This window comes from Lithobates pipiens, unplaced genomic scaffold, assembly GCF_037356315.1.
Source record: "Lithobates pipiens isolate NorthernLeopardFrog02 unplaced genomic scaffold, aLitPip1_a1.2 Scaffold_18, whole genome shotgun sequence".
NCBI lineage: Eukaryota > Metazoa > Chordata > Amphibia > Anura > Ranidae > Lithobates > Lithobates pipiens.
Genome location: NW_027507758.1, coordinates 487,627,105 through 487,649,001, shown reverse-complemented (window position 1 = coordinate 487,649,001; position 21,897 = coordinate 487,627,105). Strand labels below are relative to the sequence as shown.

General features: G+C 44.2%; 1 protein-coding gene across 8 annotated transcripts in view; it reads left to right on the top strand.

The window, feature by feature from the left end:
- AGFG1 (ArfGAP with FG repeats 1) overlaps nt 1–21,897 on the top strand; it is a 161,451-nt gene that overhangs the window by 38,067 nt on the left and 101,487 nt on the right. For all 8 annotated transcript variants that reach the window (XM_077488516.1, XM_077488512.1, XM_077488510.1 and 5 more), the window contains exon 2: nt 14,441–14,534. In XM_077488516.1, coding sequence (XP_077344642.1) covers nt 14,441–14,534 — 94 coding nt within the window. The remainder of the gene's footprint in view (nt 1–14,440; nt 14,535–21,897) is intronic.

Here is a 21,897-nt window from a genome sequence, read left to right as displayed (position 1 = left end):
AAGGTCTGTCGGCATGGACCATATGGACATGGATTTAAAACTGGCTACAGGGGTGATTTCAGAGGGTGGTGATAAATGGGGAGCACTGGGAATGGTCTAGTGTGGAAATGGGTTCCCCCAGGTTTCTGTCCTGGGACCAATCCTATTGAATTCATAAACGACCTGGAGGATGGGATAAGCGGCTCAATCTCTGCAATAATTTCTCCGCAGGATGTGGAAACCTTTCAGGAACATCTGAATAAATGAAAGTGGTAGGCAACTACATGGCAAGTGAGGTTTAATGTAGAAAATTTTAAAATAATGCATTCGGGTGGCAAAAATATGAATGCAACCTACTCACTGGGGGAGAACCTCCGGGGGAATCTAGGAATGAGAAGGACCTGGGCATCCTAGTAGATGCTGCAAGCAAAGCAAACAGAATATTGGCATGCATTAAAAAGGATATTAAAGCGGGAGTCCGCCGGGAGTTCCGCTGTTTTTTTTTTTATTTTTTTTTTTTTTAAAAGCCAGCAGCTACAAATACAGCAGCTGCAGACTTTTAAAATAAGGACACTTACCCGCCCAGCGCGCCCGCGATGTCGGCACCCAAAGCCGATCTCTCGATCGTCTCTCGGGTGCTGCCGCCACCATCTTGGGTATGGGAATCAGGAAGTGGAGCCTTTCGGCTTCATTTCCCGGTTCCCTACTGCGCATGCGCGAGTCGCGCTGCGCAATAAGGATGGACCCGCTGCCTCTGGGATCTGTGTGTTTCCCAGCAGGCAGCGGGGGACTTTCTGAAAGGGGCGTAGATCTACGCCCCTTTCCGCAGAGAGCTATCCCGGAAGTGGGTGCAGATACCTGTACTGTACAGGTACCTGCACCCCCCCTCCCCCCTGAAAGGTGCCAATTGTGGCGCCGGAGGGGGGGGGATTCCAATGAGCGGAAGGTCCACTTTAGGGTGGACCTCCGCTTTAACTCCAGAGATAAAACGATAATTCTCCCCCTCTACAAGACTCTGGTCCGACCTCACCTGGAGTATGCTGTCCAGTTCTGGGCACCGGTCCTCAGGAAGGATGTGCTGGAACTGGTGAGTCCAGAGAAGGACAACAAAATTAATAAAGGGACTGGATGATATTCGTTATAAGGAAAGATTACGAGCACTGAACTTATTCTCTCTGGAGAAGACGCTTGAGAGGGGATATGATTTCAATGTACAAATACCGTACTGGTAACCCCACAATATGGATAAAACTTTTCCGCGAAAAGGAATTTAAAAAGACACAAGGCCATTCGCTAAAATTAGAAGAGAAGCTGTTTAAACTAGGGCTGCAACTAACGATTATTTTCATAATCGATTAATCGGCCGATTATTTTTTCGATTAATCGGATAAAGAAAAATGAAAAAGGGGAAAAAAAAAATTATATATATATATATCTCTCTCTCTCTATACACAGAGAGAGAGAGAGAGATGACACACGTCCCCCCAGTATAGATGACACACGTCCCCCCCCCAGTATAGATGACACACGTCCCCCCCCAGTATAGATGACACACGTCCCCCCCCCAGTATAGATGACACACGTCCCCCCCCCAGTATAGATGACACACGTCCCCCCCAGTATAGATGACACACGTCCCCCCCCAGTATAGATGACACACGTCCCCCCCCAGTATAGATGACACACGTCCCCCCCCAGTATAGATGACACACGTCCCCCCCCAGTATAGATGACACACGTCCCCCCCCAGTATAGATGACACACGTCCCCCCCCAGTATAGATGACACACGTCCCCCCCCAGTATAGATGACACACGTCCCCCCCCAGTATAGATGACACACGTCCCCCCCCAGTATAGATGACACACGTCCCCCCCCAGTATAGATGACACACGTCCCCCCCCAGTATAGATGACACACGTCCCCCCCCAGTATAGATGACACACGTCCCCCCCAGTATAGATGACACACGTCCCCCCCCAGTATAGATGACACACGTCCCCCCCCAGTATAGATGACACACGTCCCCCCCCAGTATAGATGACACACGTCCCCCCCCAGTATAGATGACACACGTCCCCCCCCAGTATAGATGACACACGTCCCCCCCCAGTATAGATGACACACGTCCCCCCCCAGTATAGATGACACACGTCCCCCCCCAGTATAGATGACACACGTCCCCCCCCAGTATAGATGACACACGTCCCCCCCCAGTATAGATGACACACGTCCCCCCCCAGTATAGATGACACACGTCCCCCCCCAGTATAGATGACACACGTCCCCCCCCAGTATAGATGACACACGTCCCCCCCCCAGTATAGATGACACACGTCCCCCCCCCAGTATAGATGACACACGTCCCCCCCCCAGTATAGATGACACACGTCCCCCCCCAGTATAGATGACACACGTCCCCCCCCAGTATAGATGACACACGTCCCCCCCCAGTATAGATGACACACGTCCCCCCCCAGTATAGATGACACACTCCTCCCCTCTCACATGGTGTCACTGCCCCACCTCCTCTCAGTGCTTCTCCCAAACCCCCCCCCCCCCCCCCGCCCCCCGGTGTCTCGGGTTTTCTCACCCCTTCATGGTGACAGCGGCTCCTCCTCGGTGTGCCAGGGTGGTGTGGGGCGGAGTCTCAGTCCGGACCCGCCACACGTGACTCGGCCGACTCCTCCAAATGGAGCAAGGGCACCCCGAAGCCGGGAGACGGATGCACGCATGTGCGGAGCCCAACCTCCAATCACGGCAGCGCTGGAAAGCGGCCCGGCGAGGGCTTGCCACGCCTGCGCTCTGCGTCGGGTCTATCGGAAGGCTGCTGGGTAGAGGGGGGAGGAGGAGCCGAAAGCAGCGCGTTGCTGGCGGGACGTCAGCTGGGTGGAGAATGCAAGTAGGTGTAGCTGCGTGGTCATGGACGTGGTGCATGCATAGGACACGGGAGGATACACAGGATTCTAACGGACCGGCAGGGGGGAAGGTGCAAACTAGGGGTGCAACGGATCAAAAAACTCACGGATCGGATCGTTCCTCGCATCAGAGTCACGGATCAATTTTCGGATCAGCAAAAAAATAACACTATCCCCGCCCCCCACAGCCACATTGTTTAAATAAAAGGTTTAACACTATCTCCCCCCCCAATAAAATGCAGCTTATTACAAGCATAAAAACATAGTCAGCATATCACTGATGATTTGCGCCAAGCTCACCACCGATCAAAGTTCCTCCAAACAGACCGCCGTGATGAGTCCCGGGATGCCTATTGGCGCAAATCGTCAGTGATCTGCTATGTTTTTATGCTTGTCATAAGCTGCATTTTATTGGGGGGGGGGGGGGCGGGAGAGATAGTGTTGTACCTTTTTGTTTAAATCAACAATGTGGATGTGCCGAGCAAGTGGAAAGACATAGATAGGATTAGATAATAACTAACTACTATCTAATAGATAGTAGTTATTATGTTAGATTAGGCAATAAATGTAGTGGTACCTGCATAAAATACGTTTTGAATGAGGGCAGGCAAGGCATCCAGCGTGACTCCTCCAGAATTCCTTCACTTGGGCTGACACAGGCTGAACAACGCCGCCGTCGGGTGTACCAAGATGGCCACCAGCTCCCGAGCTAGGCCGAAGCCGCAGCCTTTTCTAAGGCCGCGGCCCGCTCCACGGATCGCATGGTGCGGACCAACTAATCGATAATGAAAATCGTTGACAACGATTTTCATTATCGATTATTATCGATAATATCGATTAATCGTTTCAGCCCTAGTTTAAACCTTAAACTGTCTAGAGGGCTCTTTACTGTAAGAGCGGTAAGGATGTGTAATTCTCTTCTACAGGCGGTGGTCTCAGCAGGGAGCTTAGATCATTTAAAAAAAACTATTAGATAAGCACCTGAAAAGCACCTGAATGACTACAACATACAGGGATATACAATGTAATACTGACATAAAATCACACACACAGGTCAGGCTTGATGGTCTCTTTTCAACCTCACCTACTATGTAACATTTCTGCAGCCCATGAGGGGCAAACATTGGGATTACAGTTCCCCAGGTACCACATAAGACCCCTTTCACACTGGGGCATTTTTCAGGTGCTTTTGGGCTAAAAATAGCGTGTGTAAATCGCCTGAAAAACACCTCCCCTGCAGTCCCAGTGTGAAAGCATTAGTGCTTTCACACTGAGGCGATGCGCTGGCAGGACGTTAAAAAAAAAAAAGCCCTGCAAGCAACATCTTTGGGGCAGTGGAGGTGCGGTGTATGCACTGCTCCTTCACAGATCCTGCCCATTGAAATGAGTGGGCACTGCTGCCAAAGTGCCAGCGTAGTGCTTTGGCAGTGGAGCTACACGGGTGCATTTAACCCTTTATTCGGCCACTAGCAGAGGGTTAAAGCACCCTGCTAGCGGCCCAATTGCGCCCCTAAAATGACGGTAAAGTGCAGCTTAAACTAGCAGCGTTTTACCATAAATGCCTGCCTGCCCCAGTGTGAAAGCAGTCTTGTAAAGAAAATAGCCAAATAAAGGTCTGACTATACAGGGGGAGGGAGACGTTTTAGCTAATAATAATAATAATAATAAAAAATAAGACTGGCCATAGATGGAAGAAGACAGAGAAACAAAGAAAAAACTTTTTCATGTTTTATAGTGGGGGGTCTCTAAACTTTATGAACAAAGGGCCAATTTACTGCAAAATGTGCGACTCCCAGGATTACCAGAATCTTCCATGTCCACATTGGAAGATTTCCCCTCCTCCTGTGTTTGGGGCAACCCAAAATTTGTGAAATTCTTTAACTAAACACATCAAGTAGATGAAAACCTTGCAGGTGTTCCAATCCTTTCGCACACCAAAAGGAAAAAATAAAATGCTGCCTTTCGTTCATACTTTAATGAAAGCAATACAAAAGAAGATGCTGCTTGCTTTAAAACTCTTTAGTGCAGGAGTCTCAAATTGGTGGCCCTCCAGCTGTTGCAAAACTACAAGTCCCATGAGGCATTGCAAGGCTGACAGTTACAAGCATGACTCCTACAGGCAGAGGCATGATGGGACTTGTAGTTTTGCAACAGCTGGAGGGCCGCCAGTTTGAGACCCCTGCTTTAGTGCAATGCAGCCTCAGAGTGTACATTCTAATAAGAAATAACTGGGGTGAATTATCCACTTTCATTTGTTTATGTAAAGTGCATCAGTTAATCCTGTAAACTTGCTTTTTTAAACAGGCTAAATAGCGTACATATGTCAAAAGTCACCAACAGCCCCACCTACTGGCTAAGAGAAATACAGAATCTCACAGAATCGAGTCTCTCTCTCTCTCTCTCTCTCTCTCTCTCTCTCTCCTCTCTCTCTCTCTCTCTCTCTCTCTCTCTCTCTCTCTCTCTCTCTCTCTCTCTCTCTCTCTCTCTCTCTCTCTCTCTCTCTCTCTCTCTCTCTCTCTCTCTCTCTCTCTCTCTCTCTCTCTCTCTCTCTCTCTATATATATATATATATATCTATATATATATATATATATATATATATATATATATATATATTAAAATTAGTGTTTTTAATCATTTCCCTACCCCTCTCCAGAAGAGTCTGGCATCACTGTTCTACTTTTAATTTGGTTTCAACCTGCTGTAAAATCCAGGTATGTTCTTGTTCTGGCAGAAGACATATTGACTGTATGCAGAGTACGGAGAAGCGTGATTTCACCTAAAACACACTGTCTACAGTTAAACTGTTCAGTATTTTAAAAACAGCGTAACTGCCTACAAATAAACACTATTTTTGAATTTCAGGATAAGTTTGTATACAGTGATTATTCCTCTTTAGAACACAAGCATGCTTACCTCAGGAAACTCCAGGATAGTTATGATGCCAAAATTCCTAATGGCTTAGGATTCAAAGACCTTTTATAACATTTATTGATGTGTATTATTTTTTCTGTGTTGAAAGTGAGAACTCAGTTTTGTTGCAAAACAAATTCAAACAAATCGTTGCGCTGGCAGCCTTAGTAACGCAGTATGCTAAGTGCAGTGATTAGCAGCAGTCAACCACAAACAGGATAGAGAGGACCTGAAAGCTGTGCCCAAAAACAAGCAATAGACTAGTTAGGAATCATGTCTGTGGGCCTTCTAGCAGCATATCTTTAAGGCCCCATTCACACCTGAGCGTTTTGTAGCTTGAAGCCTGAAGGTACAAAATGCTGGAGGGGGAAAAAACCTCAATGGAGATGGCATCTCAGATGGGTCACATCTCCAATCTAAGTCACCTGAAGCCGAACGCCTGAAGCTCAAACAAGTTCTGGACCCTTTTTTGTTGCTCAAATTGAGCAGAATTGGGTGTTTCTCTGCTTTTTACATTGGTGACCTTTTGGCCTGCAAAAATCGCGGCAAAACGTGATAAACGCCGCAAAATTGCGGTAAAACCGCCAAAAAATTGTGGTAAAAACGCACGATTTTCTACCTGAAAATGCTATACTCGTGTGTGAATAGGGCCTTATAGTTATCAAGGCTGGCACTCCCAGCAGCAAACCCAGGGATGCAAACTGACCGTGCAAGCACAGATCTGCTTTGCATGGTCCATTTACAGCAAGGAAGAAGGGGAACTGGCAAGATCAATCAGGTATTTTTTTTTTTATTAACTAAGTGATAGAAAAGGTAAAATTTACATTAAAGAGCTAATACACCCTGAATGAAGAGAGAGGGAACAAAGAGAAAATGAAAGTGTGGCATTCAGAAAATAAACTTTAATTTAAAAAAAGTGATATCATGCACCGATATCCCACATACAGTGGGGACCTTTGAACCCATTACAACAAACAATATAAGAAAACTGCGGCTCAGCATAGGAAAGCGTTCAGTGCAGAGCACAGAAAAAGAAGCCAGCAGCCCAACAGAAGGAAGACTGTGGCCTGGGCCATGGCGTGGTGGTTGAGGAACACTCATCTATGCTGACTTTTACAATGCAAGTTCAGCTATACAGTTGTATAACTGAACTCGCATTGGATTCGCAGAATAAAGGGTACAGGACTTTTTTTTTTTTTTTTTCTCCCCTCGCCCTGGATTCTTATCGCATAGGTGTTCTCACTCATGCAATCCGATTCCTGTCCATATCCACAGTTCGCACTGCGATCTGTGAACTGGTCTGGAGGTGTCATTAACATTGTATTGATACCTGCAGTGGTTCGCAGAGGGCAGTGTGAACTGCCTGAGGGAGAGAGGTGATGCGGGAACTGGCGCTGGAATCAGGCTGGTTCCTGCATCTCTACAGTGTGAACCTAGGCTCACACAGACATTGCATGTGATCGGCACCTGTAGTGCGTGTGCCGATCACATGCGATGTCTGAGATCGCTATAGTGTGACCCTGGGGCTTACAGTAAAAGGTTGAATCAAATAATTTTGTTCCGTTTTAGTGCTATTTAGGTATCTAGCATATACTGTATGTAACATTAGTAATTTGAATATGCTTTATTGGTCATAACCAAATTTTACTTTTTGCAGTCAGGTAAACATGTCTATCAAAAAGTTATTTTAGAAGTTCTCATGAAGTTCTGATAGAGCGGTACAGTTTTCCCTTTTACTATGAACCACATTTTACAAACCACGTAGCTTTTATGTTTTACTGTAAATAGCAGATGTATCTGTACCTAACATGGTCTGGTGCTTCCCGATAGGCTCTGCACTCTTCCTTCCTTTTTGTCTAAAGCTTTGACCAGAAGTTTATCTGTTCAATATTTGCAAACCTGTTTTCTTTACATTTGGGCTTTGTTGCAAACACGCATGTAGTTCTGTATTTGACTGGCATTTTAATTCAGGTTTATTTTGCACGTTTTTTTTTTTTACTAGAATTTATGCAGGCAAAGTGGAGAATTGGCTGTGTGAACTTCCAAAGCTTTTTGATGGGAAATAATCTATTGGTGTTATGCACAATTCATGCCCTACATCAGGGTTGGGCAATAAATTTTCCCTAAGGGCCACATGAGAAACTAGGGCTGTTGTGGAGGACCGAACCAATAGGCTGAATTTAAGTTTGGACCTAGGAAGGTCCGTAAATGTGTAAGCATATAGAAACAAACACCTGGCACTAGGAACAATAAGTACATCTCATGAAAGTGTGCACATTCATGATTGTTAGAAGATGTAGTGAAGAAATGTCCTCTGCTTATCTGCCATTGTTGTAGGGCAGCCACAGGAGTTAAATAACTGATCTGCCATTCTGAGTGCCGATGTGTGACTGACAGGCTTGGGGAGATAAGTGCTAGAACAGCAAGCACTGGAAGGAAAGAGCCTGAGCTTGGTACAGTGAGGGCTTCTGCAGGGCCTTGAGTGAAGAACATGTGCACAGCTCCTGGGATTTGCACCACGTAGGCTCAATTCTGGCAATAACAGCATGAAATGGGGGGGGGGGGGTGTATTGGGTCACCTCCTAGGGCAGTGATGGCAAACTGTGGCACCCCAGATGTTTTGGAACTACATTTCCCATCATGTTCATGCACTCTGCAGAGAAGTTGGGAATCATGGGAAATGTAGTTCCAAAACATCTGGGGTGCCAAGGTTCGCCATCACTGACCTATGCAATGCACTCACCTAGAAGACATCCCAATGCTCTCCTGCCAGAACAGAGCTTCCTTGCTGTACCAATCAGATTTTCATGGAAGATCTTTGTTAGGATTGAGAACTGCTAGGAGGAGAAATGTATAGACACAGGTAAATGTGACCATTTGTGCTGTAAATGTGGCCTGGACCACCAAATTCAACAGGGGAGTTGCAACAATTTTGAGAATCCTAGAATTCTACTCGGCTGAGCATGTCTCAGCTGGAGGTATTGAAAGAATGCTTGATGGAGCGGGAGAGCTCTAAAATCTTGAAATGTTCTCATGGTAGACCATATAACTGTCTAGTCTGCATCCCCCTTTCCAGATCGTTTAAAGGTTCTAATCTTTGTAGTTCCAGGAAGTTATAGTAACAAATTGAGTGAAAGTCCTAAAACAATCCTATTTCAGTAAGGGGCATACTGTTGTCCACAATTTAGACATGAATGGGGATTTGGGAATTGAAATTAAGGAATTGGCCTCTAGGGCTTCTGTGATTGTATCTTGTAGTATACAAGTTAACAACATAGACTGCATGGGAATAACTTAAGTGCCCTTTACCTGCCATGAGTACGTGGCAACACAGTGTGCAACGCAAAGGAGGTTTGAATTAACCTCAAAATCAACACACATTGAATTAGTTCTGGGCTTACAGCTGTCATTCCTTGGCTAGTGTAGCTGAGAATGCAGCTATTCAAGCATGATCTGTGTTTGAATAGCTGCATTGGAGATCAGGGGAGATATTGAGGTCTAATATACCCCTATTGTCTCCATAAAATGTACCTGTAAATGTATTCTATCATACATAGGTTTGTGATGGCAATGAAAATAAAAAAAATAAAAAATGAAGTGAAAAAATGTTTTATATAAAATAAAAATATTTTTTTTTATTAAAGAACCCCCGTCGCCCCTGCACACACCACATATAAAAACCGCAGCATAGGGCGAGCACGTGCATACAAACATGTGAAGTATGGTTGCAGACATCGGGGCAAGAGGATAAATTCTAGGACCATAGTTCACAGTTCACTGTAAACTGATATGCAAAGGCCTTTAAAGTGTCCCCAATAAAGAATTTTAGGTTCCATAGTTCTTTGCGATTCCACGGGTGTGCATCATTTTGAGACTTGACATGTTCGCTATCTGTTAGCACAACCCAATCTTTTATATTTTACCAAAAATTGGATATAATCTGCATTTTTTGTCTGAAAATATGCGTTTGTTAAATAGCTGTTAAAATATTTGTGGAACATAAAGATTGCATCTGCCACCATTTTATTCTTCGGGGTCTCTGCTTTCTGAAAATATATACTTTTCAGGAGTTTAAAGTAATTTCTAGCACAAAAATAAATGCAGGTTTTAACTTGTGCAAAAAATTGGTTATCTCTTGAAGGAAGGAAGGTGTTGAAATTGAAATATTAGGTACTTTTTTTGTGTGAATTTGAAATATTTTTACAGCACTAGGATCAAGCTTTTTATAACCTCTCTACCTGGCTAAGAAAAGACCTTCTGCTCAAATTAACAAAAAGTTCAGACTTGGGGAACATTGTGAACAGGATGCTTCTCAGCAGGAACGAGATCTGCCTCCTCATTTCACGGAATGTGTTTGGATGAATCTGCTGATTTGTCAGGAAGAAAGTTAAGAAATTCTCTCTCCTATACTTCACCTTTTACATGGGTAAAAATAAAGCTCTTTAGGATTATACATGTCCTCAAGGCATTTACAAGGGTCATTTACTCTATAATACAGCTTTTCGGAGCAGGATACTTAAACAGAAAACTTAAAGCGGGATTCCACCCTAAAGTGGAACCTCCGCTGATGGGATCCCTCACCCCCTCCGGTGTCACAATTGACACCTTTCAGGGGGGAGGGGGGTGGAGATACCTGTCAAAGACAGGTATTTTCACCCACTTCCGGGCATAGACTCCCGTGGGAGTCTATGCCATTTCCTGCCCTGCCGCACTGTCTGCTGGGACACACACGGGTCCCAGTGACAGCGCGGAGATTTCCTATTGCGCGGCTCGCGCATGCGCAGTAGGGAACCGGGAAGTGAAGCCGATTCGCTTCACTTCCTGATTCCCTCACCTAGAATGGTGGCGGCAGCAGCCGAGAGCCGAGCGATCGATCGGCCTCGGCTGCCGGCATCGCTGGAACCCGGGACAGGTGAGTGTCCGTTTATTAAAAGTCAGCAGCTGTAGTATTTATAGCTGCTGGCTTTTAATATTTTTTTTTTGGGTGGAATAGTACTTGTTAAATACACACTGCTTGTTGTGATAAGGGAGCCATGTTAGTGGTTAGATGCCACACACTCACACGTGTGTAAAATGGAAGTGGCATTTCAGTTTTCACCCTTGTAATGTCATTTTTTTCCAATGTATTCTTTATTTTTGTGTTGCAGAAAGCTAAAGAGAACATACAATAAACAATGCAAGTCATTGACTGAATACAAAGGCTCTACATTGAGCCAAAAGGCAAAATGAATATATAATGTGATAACCGAGTCTTGACCTTCTGTAACATTGAAATAGTGCAGTGTCAATGGAGTACAATATTTGGTTAAAAGCGGTTATTTGCAGTAAAGTAGCATTGTAATACTAAAACTCTAGCATTGACTCTTCAACAGAAATGGCAGTGATAACAGTTCTTGTGAATTCTTTTGTGTTCCATGGGAGGAGGAGGAGGAGGTAGGATATGGAGGTGTAGAGATTGTAATATATTTGTGAAGTAATGGAATGGCCAAGGGTGGGGAGGTTGGTTCTAAGCAGGAATTTGTTAAAAAGAAAAGGGGAGATAAGAGAAGGGAAAGGAGTAGAGGAAAATAGATGAGGGGATGGGGATAAATTTGGTTCTTCGGATTCCAGACAGGTCTCGGCATATTCCATGGTCAAAGAAAGACCAGTGGTCTGTTTGTGAAATGGTGATCTAACTCACAGGGGGTGCTTTGGGGGTCGGAGGATTGTTAAGCAGGATGATACATGTTACACTCTTAATACGGGTTGCTAAAGGTAGAGTTGGCAAAGCGGGAGTCCGCCGGGACTCCGCGTTTTTTTTTATTTTTTAAAAGCCAGCAGCTACAAATACTGCAGCTGCTGACTTTTAAAATAGTGACACTTACCTGTCCAGCGCGCCCGCGATGTCGGCACCCGAAGCCGATCGCTAGGTCGTCTGTCGGGTCCTGCCGCCGCCATCTTGGGTATGGGAATCAGGAAATGGAGCCTTTCGGCTTCATTTCCCGGTTCCCTACTGCGCATGCGCGAATTGCGCTGCGCAATAAGGACGCTCCCCGCTGCCTCTGGGAGCTGTGTGTTTCCCAGCAGGCATCGGGGCACTTGCGGGAAGGGGCGGGCACTTGCGGAAAGGGGCGTAAGTTACACCCCTTTCCGCAGAGAGCTGGCCCGGAAGTGGGTGCAGTTACCTGGATTATCCAGGTAACTGCACCCCCTCCCCCCTGAAAGGTGCCGATTGTGGCACCGGAGGGGGGGAGGGTTCAGATGAGCGGAAGGTCCACTTTAGGGTGGACCTCCGCTTTAAAGCGGTACTAAAGTCTCCATACACTCACCTGTGCTGGTCTTCGGGCCTCTTCATTGGCTGGCGGGGGATGCCACCATCTCAGCACTGTAAGCTGAGCCATGCAAGCGCAGTTCAATTTACAGTGCCAAAGGAGACCTCGAGCAGGCAGGAAGGGGTTTTTTTTTTTTTTTTTTTTTTTTTTTTTGTAGATGAAACAATGCATATCTTTTCTGCAATAAAAGCCCGCCTGCTCGCAGTTTTTTTAATAGCGCGACTTTAGTTCTGTTTTAAAGAGTAACTCCACTTTTGTTAAAACAAAAAACATTCCCCTCTGGGTAATCAATGTACATTTCAGGGATTTTAACAATCTTTGTTGCAGATTCCTTTTCTAATTCTGAAGAAATTAGTTTGTGTCCATGTGCACAGTGAATGTGAATGGGAGTGATTTTATAATTATCAATTGGCTGCTGCACATGCAGGGCTCTAATGGGGAGTGTGTCAGGTTCTGCATACCTTTTTAGATGTGATTTCCCTTGGAGAGTATCTCTCTCAAAAATGACATTTTTGATGCAAGGGATGCCCAAAATCTGACTTGTATCTTAGTGCAGTCTTCTGGGAAAATCAGTGAGCCAATCACACAAGCAGGAAATTACATTTCTAGTGGAGTCATGTACACCAGTGTACAGAACACCTCCAGATATCATATTGCATTTTACAAAAAATGACCAAGCTGCCAATTGGAAAGGAAAGGTCCTTTTTATAATAATCAATTACAATATGACTTGTCGCAACTGTTTTTTTTATGTGCTATTTTTTCCCCCTCATGAAAGTGGAGTTACCCTTTAAGTAAGATGGCATGAATAGAATGGGAAGAAAAGCTGGTGGAATTTGTACTGACAGAGTATGCAATGGAAATAATTTCTATAATACTAATACTTCAACACTGAGTTGTTGCAGATTTGTTTTAAACCTATTCAGTGATTGAAGGAGATTCTGTTGGCATACTGTATTTACGTATGATCTCGCCAAATGAGTGATTTAGCTTGAGGTCCAGTCAATATGGAAGAAAGCGTGCAGTAGAGACGGTGCCAGTGTCACATTGAGGGGCCTATTCACACAAGAAGTGGCGTGGCTTTGGCAGCAGCTATTTCCAGCTCATCCACAATGCACAGACAAGGCAAAATGCCTTGTTTCTAATAATGTTACCACCTAAGGCTGGGTTCACACTGCTGCGATACCCGCAGTAGATTTGCAGCGTTCCCGCATCGCATGTCTACCGGTGGCAGTTCACACTGCCCTATGAGAACTGCTGGGAGTGTCAGTTAAAAGATAATGACACCCCCAAATCAGTTTGCATATCACAGTACAATCTGCAAACTCGTACAGGAATTGGATCACATGGTGTGAACACCCATGCGATCCGATTCTTCTGCGGACCAAAAAAAGGGTCCTGTACGAGTTTGGTCCGAATGCGATGCAAATTCAGCCATATTATCTGGCTGAAATCGCATCGCACAGAGATCACATGTGATTTGCACTGCAGTGCCTTGCGAATCACACCTGATCTCGGACATCGCAGTAGTGTGAACCTAGCCTTAGTGTTGCTGTGCACTTCTATTTCCCAGTGCAGCTGGCTGCAGCTTAAAGCAGATTTACACTGCATCTGAGAACCACAAAGCAAAACTGCGATTTTAAGTCATTTTTAGTATTCAAAGCAATCCCCCTCATCCATCAATCCATCCATCCATGTGTACATGCTTTAGTTTGCTGAGAAATCACTTTTAATAATACCTGGCTGTAGTCATCTTGAGTAAGGACAAATGAGTCATGTAGCAATACCTGGAATCAGTCTGCCTTTAGCACAGGCATACAAACAGGATGGTGTACTTACCCCTCCTCCTCTCCAGGAAACTCCTGGAATGTATGGCATAATTTACCTAGGCAAGAAATCGGGAAGTAACTGAAGAAACGTAAAAAAATAAATAAAATTAAAACCAGTAAATAAGATATACAGTATGTTCCTATCTAATTACTAATGCTAGCAGCATGAGGATTAAAAACAGTCGATGGTAATTGAGAGAGTGACGTTCCACTGTAAGCTTGGCTCACCGATGTGAACAGGCCCTAAAAGCTGCTGCTTTGCACTTAGAAATCTTAAAATTGTATATGTTGGGGGGGGAATGCTAGAATTTTGCACGCTAAATCCGAGTGTGATGATCTAAAGGTGAACTTTACCTTAAATGGTAAAATCAGAGTTGGGATGTTTGTAGCAAATAAAAATGAAGGTATGTTGCTGTGAATATGCTAATTACTGTATGTACTCATTTGCTATGTTTAGCTATTTTAACAGCTCTTTATTTTTATCACTTTAGACGAGGTTTGAATCCACCCCACAGAGTGAAGTCAATTTCTATGACCACATTTACACAACAAGAAATAGAATTCCTTCAGAAACATGGAAATGAAGTAAGTATTACCTGGATCACTTCTATTAACAGCAAACTGTGAGTGTTTAATAACTGATGCAGTTACCCCTGTATTTAGCCTTTCATTTGTGTCACCCCGTAGATTACACAGGATATTTATTTTCAAAGCACGTGGCTTATTTAATTTTACTTTTATGTATTGAAATAACATTAATAAAAAAACACACAAAGTGCTATAGAGAAGACATTAGAAAAAAAACATTACAAAGTTGTTCTGTACCCCTAGCTTACTTCTCAGAAACCTACCCCTATGTTTCATGTCCTAATAGCAGGAATAATGTGAAAGTGGTACCTGCATTAGTCTTCCTCCTGGTTAACTTTATAAAGTAGACCATTATTTTGTTATAATCACATACAGTGCCTTGAAAAAGTATTAATACCCCTTCAAATGTTGCAGCCAAAATGTAAATGTATTTTATTGGGAATTTATATGATAGACCAAGACAAAGTGGCACATAATTGTGAAGGTCCTCAGAGGTTTGTTAGAGGACCTTAGTGAACAAACCACATCATAAAGGCCAAGGAACACACCAGACAGGTCAGGGATAAAGCTGTGGAGAAGTTTAAAGCAGGGTTAGGTTATAAAAAATATCCCAAGTGCAAACCTACAAAGACATGGTCGTTCACTTAAACTGACAGCCTGGGCAAGGAGAGCATTAATTGGATGGATTGGACAGCCAACATGGTCACTCTGGAGGAGCTGCAGAGATCCACAGTTCAGGTGGGAGAATCTGTCCACAGGACAACTATTAGTCGTGCACTCCACTAATCTGGCCTTTATGGAAGAGTGGCAAGAAGAAAGCCATTGTTGAAAGAGAGTCATAAGAAGTCCTGTTTGCAGTTTGCGAGAAGCCATGTGGGGGAAACCACAAACGTGGAAGAAGGTGCTCTGGTCAGATGAGACCAAAATTTTACTTTTTGGCCTAAAAGCAAAACACTATGTGTGGTGGAAAACTAACACTGCACATCACCCTCAACACACCATCCTCACTGTAAACGGTGGGGGCAGCATTATGTTGCGGCAATGCTTTTCTTCAGCACGGACAGGGAAGCTGATGGGAAGATGGATGGAGCCAAATGCAGGGAAATCTTAGAGACTGGGGTAGAGGTTCAACCTCAAGCAGGACAACGACCCTAAACATACAGCAAGAGCTACAATGGAATGGTTTAGATCAAAGCTTATTCATGTGTTCGAATGGCCCAGTAAAAGTCCATATGAGAATCTGAGGCAAGACTGTTCAAAAACGCTCTTCATCCAATCTGGCAGAGCTTGAGCTATTTTGCAAAGAAGAATGGGCAAAAAATGTCACTCTATCACATAAAATCCCAATTAAATACATTTACGTTTTTGGCTCTAACATGACAAAATGTCAAGGGGGTATGAATACTTTTTCAAAGCACTATCTCTGTATAAGTTGCGCTGTGGTCTGATGCTAGTGAGTAAGGTTACCTTTTCAGGTTGCCTATATAACAAATACTATAAATGTAAAGATGGTGAACAAATACTTTGTGCATCATTTTGAGTACTGAGCCCAGAAAAGGCAACACTGCAAGATGCTCGATTATAATACAGTGATTGTTAAAATCCTGCTTCTTACTCATGATGCAGGATTACCCATGCTTTTCAACAGGGAACGCATGGAGTCGGAGATGCAGAGTTTTATGGAAGACTGTTTTCAGCCCCCACCCTCCAATCATAAAATGCTGGAGGAAATAAAAATGTTCACCTTGTTCCCCGGGTCCCCGGCTGCCTCCTTTCGCTGTTTCTCTGACGGTCACAACATGGTCCTGGCACACTGCAGGGGTGCATGCTTGCTGGATTTGTTTTCCCAGGAAGTAGTTTCAGCAATGTCACCCTATACTACACAAATTGATTTCTTCCAGCGCATTGTAATGGGAGGTAGGAGGTTGCCGCAGACTGTTTCTCAGTATCTGTATTTTTATATGGGATTTTAACCACCTCAATACAGGACACTTTCATCCCCAGGCCATTAAGTTTTCAGTGCTGTCACACTTAATGACAGTTACTCAGTCATGCAGCACTGTACCCAGGTGAGATTTTTGTCCTTTTTTCACACAAATGGAGCTTTCTTTTGGTGGTATTTAATCACCGCTGGATTTTTTTATTTTTTGCTATATAAATGAAAAAAATACCAACCATTTTGAAAATCTCCTTAGTTTTTCATAAAATTTAGCAAATTTCTCTTCATAAGTTTAGGCCTAAATGTATTCTGTTAAATTTCTGTGGTAATAACACAAATTAGTGTATGTTATTGTGTCTGTGTGAAAGTTGGTCTACAAACTATGGCCGCGATGTACAGTTCTTCCTCCTCTTCTTCTTCTTCTTATTATTATACACGATTTATATAGCGCCAACAGTTTACGCAGCACTTTACAATGTATAGAGGGGACAACACAATTACGCTACAGTACAATACAAAAAGTACAGGAGGGCCCTGCTCGTAGAGCTTACATTCTAAAGGGAAGGGGTGGTGGTACAAAAGGTAATAGCTGTAGAGAATGATTTGTTGGGGGTGACTTGGGGACAGTCGTTAGGTGGGTGTGGGAGTAGTTGGCAGTACTTGAAAATTGATCAGTACTGAACCCTTTTTTAGAAAGTAGACAGTCAGTTATTTAGTAAGAGACTTGGTGAGTTTTTTGAAGTTGCGCTTTTGCTGTGTTGCACTGGTTTGGTAGCACTGAGACGCTAGAGTTGGCGCGGAGGTGATTAAGGGACACTCTGAGTCGGTAGAAGTGTTTAACCATATAGGGGGAGATTTATAAAAACTGGAGTGTACAAAATGTCGTGCAGCACTGCATAGAAACCAATCAGCTTCCAGATTTTATTGTCAAAGCTTACTTGAAAAAGCTGAAGTTAGAAGCTGATTGGCTATCATGCAGAGCTGCACCAGATTTTGCACACTCCAGTCTTAGTAAATCAACCCCTATGTTTAAACACTTCTGGACTGCACACTGCATATATACTGCGGCAGGGCGGCCCAGCTGCGCAAAATTGTGTACCTGTACGGGATTTTGTGCACGCAGTGTGGGGGGGGGGTGTGTGCGCGTGCCGCTCCCACTGTGATTGGACGATATGGGAGCCAATCAGTGGGTCCAGCAGCTGCCATGGCCACCGTGATCCGCTGATCATTCTGTGGAGACACGGAGCAGCAGTGTGTCAAGGCAAACAGCTGATCTGTTATGGAGCAAAAGAGAGATCTTGTGTTTCATCTAAGCTGAAACACAATCTCTCTTTTCCACCAGTGTATCCACTCCCCCCACACTTAGAAAGCACCTTCCAGGCACACACTTAACCCTTTGATTGCCCCTTGTGTTAACCCCTTCCCTGCCAGTGTCCTACTGTGACAGTGCATTTTTTTAAGCACTGATCATTGTATTGGTGTCACTGTTCCCCAAAGAGTTACTTAGGGTCAGACTTGTCTGCTTCAATGCTAAAAATCGCTGTTTGCCACCATTACTAGTGAAAAAAATGAAAAAGTCCCTAAAAATATCCCATAGTTTTGTAGACGCTATAACTTTTTTGCCCAAACCAATCAATATACGATTATTGAGATTTTTTTTCTTTTTTTTTTTTTTTTTTACCAAAAATATGTAGCAGAATACATATTGGCCTAAACTGATAAAGAAATTAGATTTAAATTTTTTTTCTGGAAATGTTTTACAGCAGAAAGTAAAAAATATAGCTTTTTATTCAAAATTGTCGGCCTTTTTTTTGTTTATAGCGAAAATGAACTGTAGCTCTCCAGCGCCGGCAGCACTTATGCAGCCCCAGATCATGACACTCCACCACCATGCTTGACTGTAGACACACTTGTCTTTGTACTGTTCACCTGGTTGCCAAACGCTTGACACCATCTGAACCAAATAAATTGATCTTGGTCTCATTGGACCACAGGAGATGGTTCCCGGTAATCCATGCTTATCTTCAGCAAGCCGTGGGCCTTCTTGGGCATCCTCTGTAGAAGAGGCTTCCTTCTGGAGTGACAGCCAGGCAGACTAATTTGATGCAGTGTGCGGCGTATGGTCTGAGCACTGACAGGCTGACCCCCCCACCCCTTCAACCTCTGCAGCAATGTTGGCAACACTCGTACGTCTATTTCCCAAAGACAACCTCTGGATATGATGCTGAGCATGTGCACTCAACTTCTTTGGTCGCCTATGGCGAGGCCTGTTGCACAGTAGATGAGGTTTAAAAAAGACACAAGTTCAACCTATGAGTGTGATTGTAAGTCAGTATTACCTTGTAATTGTATATCCCTGTATGTTTTGGTCGTTCAGGTGCTTATCTAATAGTTTTTTTTTTTAAACTATTGATATCACTGGAGTTAATCCTTTTTTTAATGCATGCCAATATTCTGTTTGCTTTTTTAGCAGCAGCTTGTCATTGATTACATGCCATTGCTGAGCCTATCATCTACTAGGACCCCCAGGTCCTTTTCCATCTTAGATTGCCCCAGAGGTTCTCCCCCTAGTGTATAGATTGTATTTTTTATTTATTTTTTGCCACCCAAATGCATTATTTTAAGTTTTTCTACATTAAACCTCCGTTGCCATGTAGGTGCCCACCCCATTAATTTTGTTCAGATCTTCTTGCAAGGTTTCCACATCCTGAGGAGACGTTATTGCCCTGCTTAGCTTGGTATCGTCCGCAAATACAGAGAATTGTTTACCCCATCCACCAGGTTGTCAGGTTGTTTATGAACAAATTAAATAGGATTGGTCCCAGCACAGAATCCTGTGGGACCCCACTACCCACCCCTGACCATTCCAAGTATTCCCCATTGATCACCACCCTCTGAACTCGCCCTTGTAGCCAGGTTTCAATACATGTACTCACCCTATGATCCATACCAACGGACCTTATTTTGTACAGTAAACGTTTATGGGGAACTGTGTCAAATGCTTTTGCAAAATCCAGATACACCACGTTTACGTCCCTTCCTTTATCTAGATGGCAACTCACCTCCTCATAGAAAGCGAACTGATTGGTTTGACAAGAACAATTCATGAATCCATGCTGATTACTGCTAATGATACAGTTTTCATTACTAAAATCTTGTATATTGTCTCTTATCACCCCCTCCAAGAACTTGCATACTATTGATGTTAGGCTAACTGGTCTGTAATTCCCAGGGATGTATTTTAGTCTCTTTTTAAATATTGGTGCTACATTGGCTTTTCTCCAATCCGCTGGTACCATTCCAGTCAGTAGAATGTCAGTAAAAAATTAGGAACAATGGTCTGGCAATTACTTGTCTAAGTTCCTTAAGTGCCCTCCGGTCCCAGTGATTTATTAACCACTTCCGGATCCACCGTCCACCCACCGTCGTTATATGTCAGTACTTTGAAGAGGAATATCATTGTTATGGCAGCCGATAGCTGCCATAACCCTGTTATCCTCTTCAGCGTGACATATTAAGTATCAGTTTACTCAACGTAACATTATCTTTCACGTTATAAAAATTGAGCTAACTTTACTGTTTTATTTTTTAATTCAAGTGTATTTTTTCCAAAAAAAAAGTGCGCTTGTTAGATCGCTGCGCAAATACTGTGTGACAAAGTATTGCAATGACCGCCATTTTATTCTCTAGTGTGTTAGAAAAAAAATGTATAATGTTTGGGGGTTCTAAAGTAATTTTTCTAGCAAAATTTTTATTTATTTTTTAACTTATAAACAACTCTCATAAAGGTCCTTAAGTTGTTATTGTTAAGTTTCCCAAGTCTAATTCTGTCCTCTGTTAGCCATGAGGGTGCTTCCTGTGACGCATCATGAGGCTAAGCACTGCAGTTTTGGTTATCAAAGCCCCCCGATTCCCTTGTGAAGACCGAAGAGAAGAATACATTCAATACCTTCGCCATTGCCCCACCCTTTGTAACCAGATGTCCTTCCTCGTTCTTTATGGGGCCAATATGGTCTGTCCTCCCTTCTTTACTGTTTACACACTTAAAGAATTTCTTGGGATTTTTTTTTGCTCTCCTCCGCTATGTGTCTTTTGTGTTCTATCTTAGGTGCCCTAATTGCACCCTTAGGCTTCATGCACACGAGACGCAGATGCAAACGCTGCTGGACACATGTTGAAACCGGCGTTTAGAAACGCGATTTAGCGGCGTTTTACCGCGTTTGCATCTAGAAGCGTTTAGTTAAGCTAACATCATAGACCCTCCCCAGCTCAAAAATTAACTATTTCAGCAATTTTGTGAGACCAGAGTGAGAAGCAGCAGCTGTGAGAGCTGCAGTGTACTTGTATTTAGCGTGTCACTTGCCACGGCACCTGCCACAAGTTGTGGATTGTCCACTTGCCACGTGACTTGCCACATCACCTGCCACGTCACTTGCCATGTCATCTGCCACAAGTTGTGGATTGTCCAACTGCCACGTCACCTGCCACAAGTTGTGGATTGTCCACTTGCCACGTGACTTGCCACATCACCTGCCACGTCACTTGCCACGTCACCTGCCACAATTTTTGGATTGTCCACTTGCCACGTCACTTGCCACGTCACTTGCCACAAGTTGGGGATTGTCCACTTGCCACATCACCTGCCACGTCACCTGTCACAAGTTGTGGATTGTCCACTTGCCACCTGCCATGTCACTTGCCACAAGCTGTGGATTGTCCACTTGCCACGTCACTTGCCACGCCACCTGCCACGTCACTTGCCACGTCACCTGCCACAAGTTTTGGATTGTCCACTTGCCACATCACTTGCCACGTCAGCTGCCACGTCACTTGCCACAAGATGTGGATTGTCCACTTGTCACATCACCTGCCACATCACTTGCCACATCACCTGCCACGTCACCTGCCACAAGTTGTGGATTGTCCACTTGCCACGTCACTTGCCACATCACCTGCCACGTCACTTGCCACGAGATGTGGATTGTCCACTTGCCACGTCACTTGCCACGTCACCTGCCACGTCACTTGCCACGTCACCTGCCACAAGTTTTGGATTGTCCACTTGCCACGTCACTTTCCACGTCACCTGCCACGTCACCTGCCACGTCACCTGCCACAAGTTGTGGATTGTCCACTTGCCACGTCCCTTGCCACGTCCACTTGCCACCTGCCATGTCACTTGCCACAAGCTGTGGATTGTCCACTTGCCACGTCACTTGCCACGTCACCTGCCACAAGTTTTGGATTGTCCACTTGCCACATCACTTGCCACGTCAGCTGCCACGTCACTTGCCACAAGATGTGGATTGTCCACTTGTCACATCACCTGCCACATCACCTGCCACATCACCTGCCACATCACTTGCCACATCACCTGCCACGTCACCTGCCACAAGTTGTGGATTGTCCACTTGCCACGTC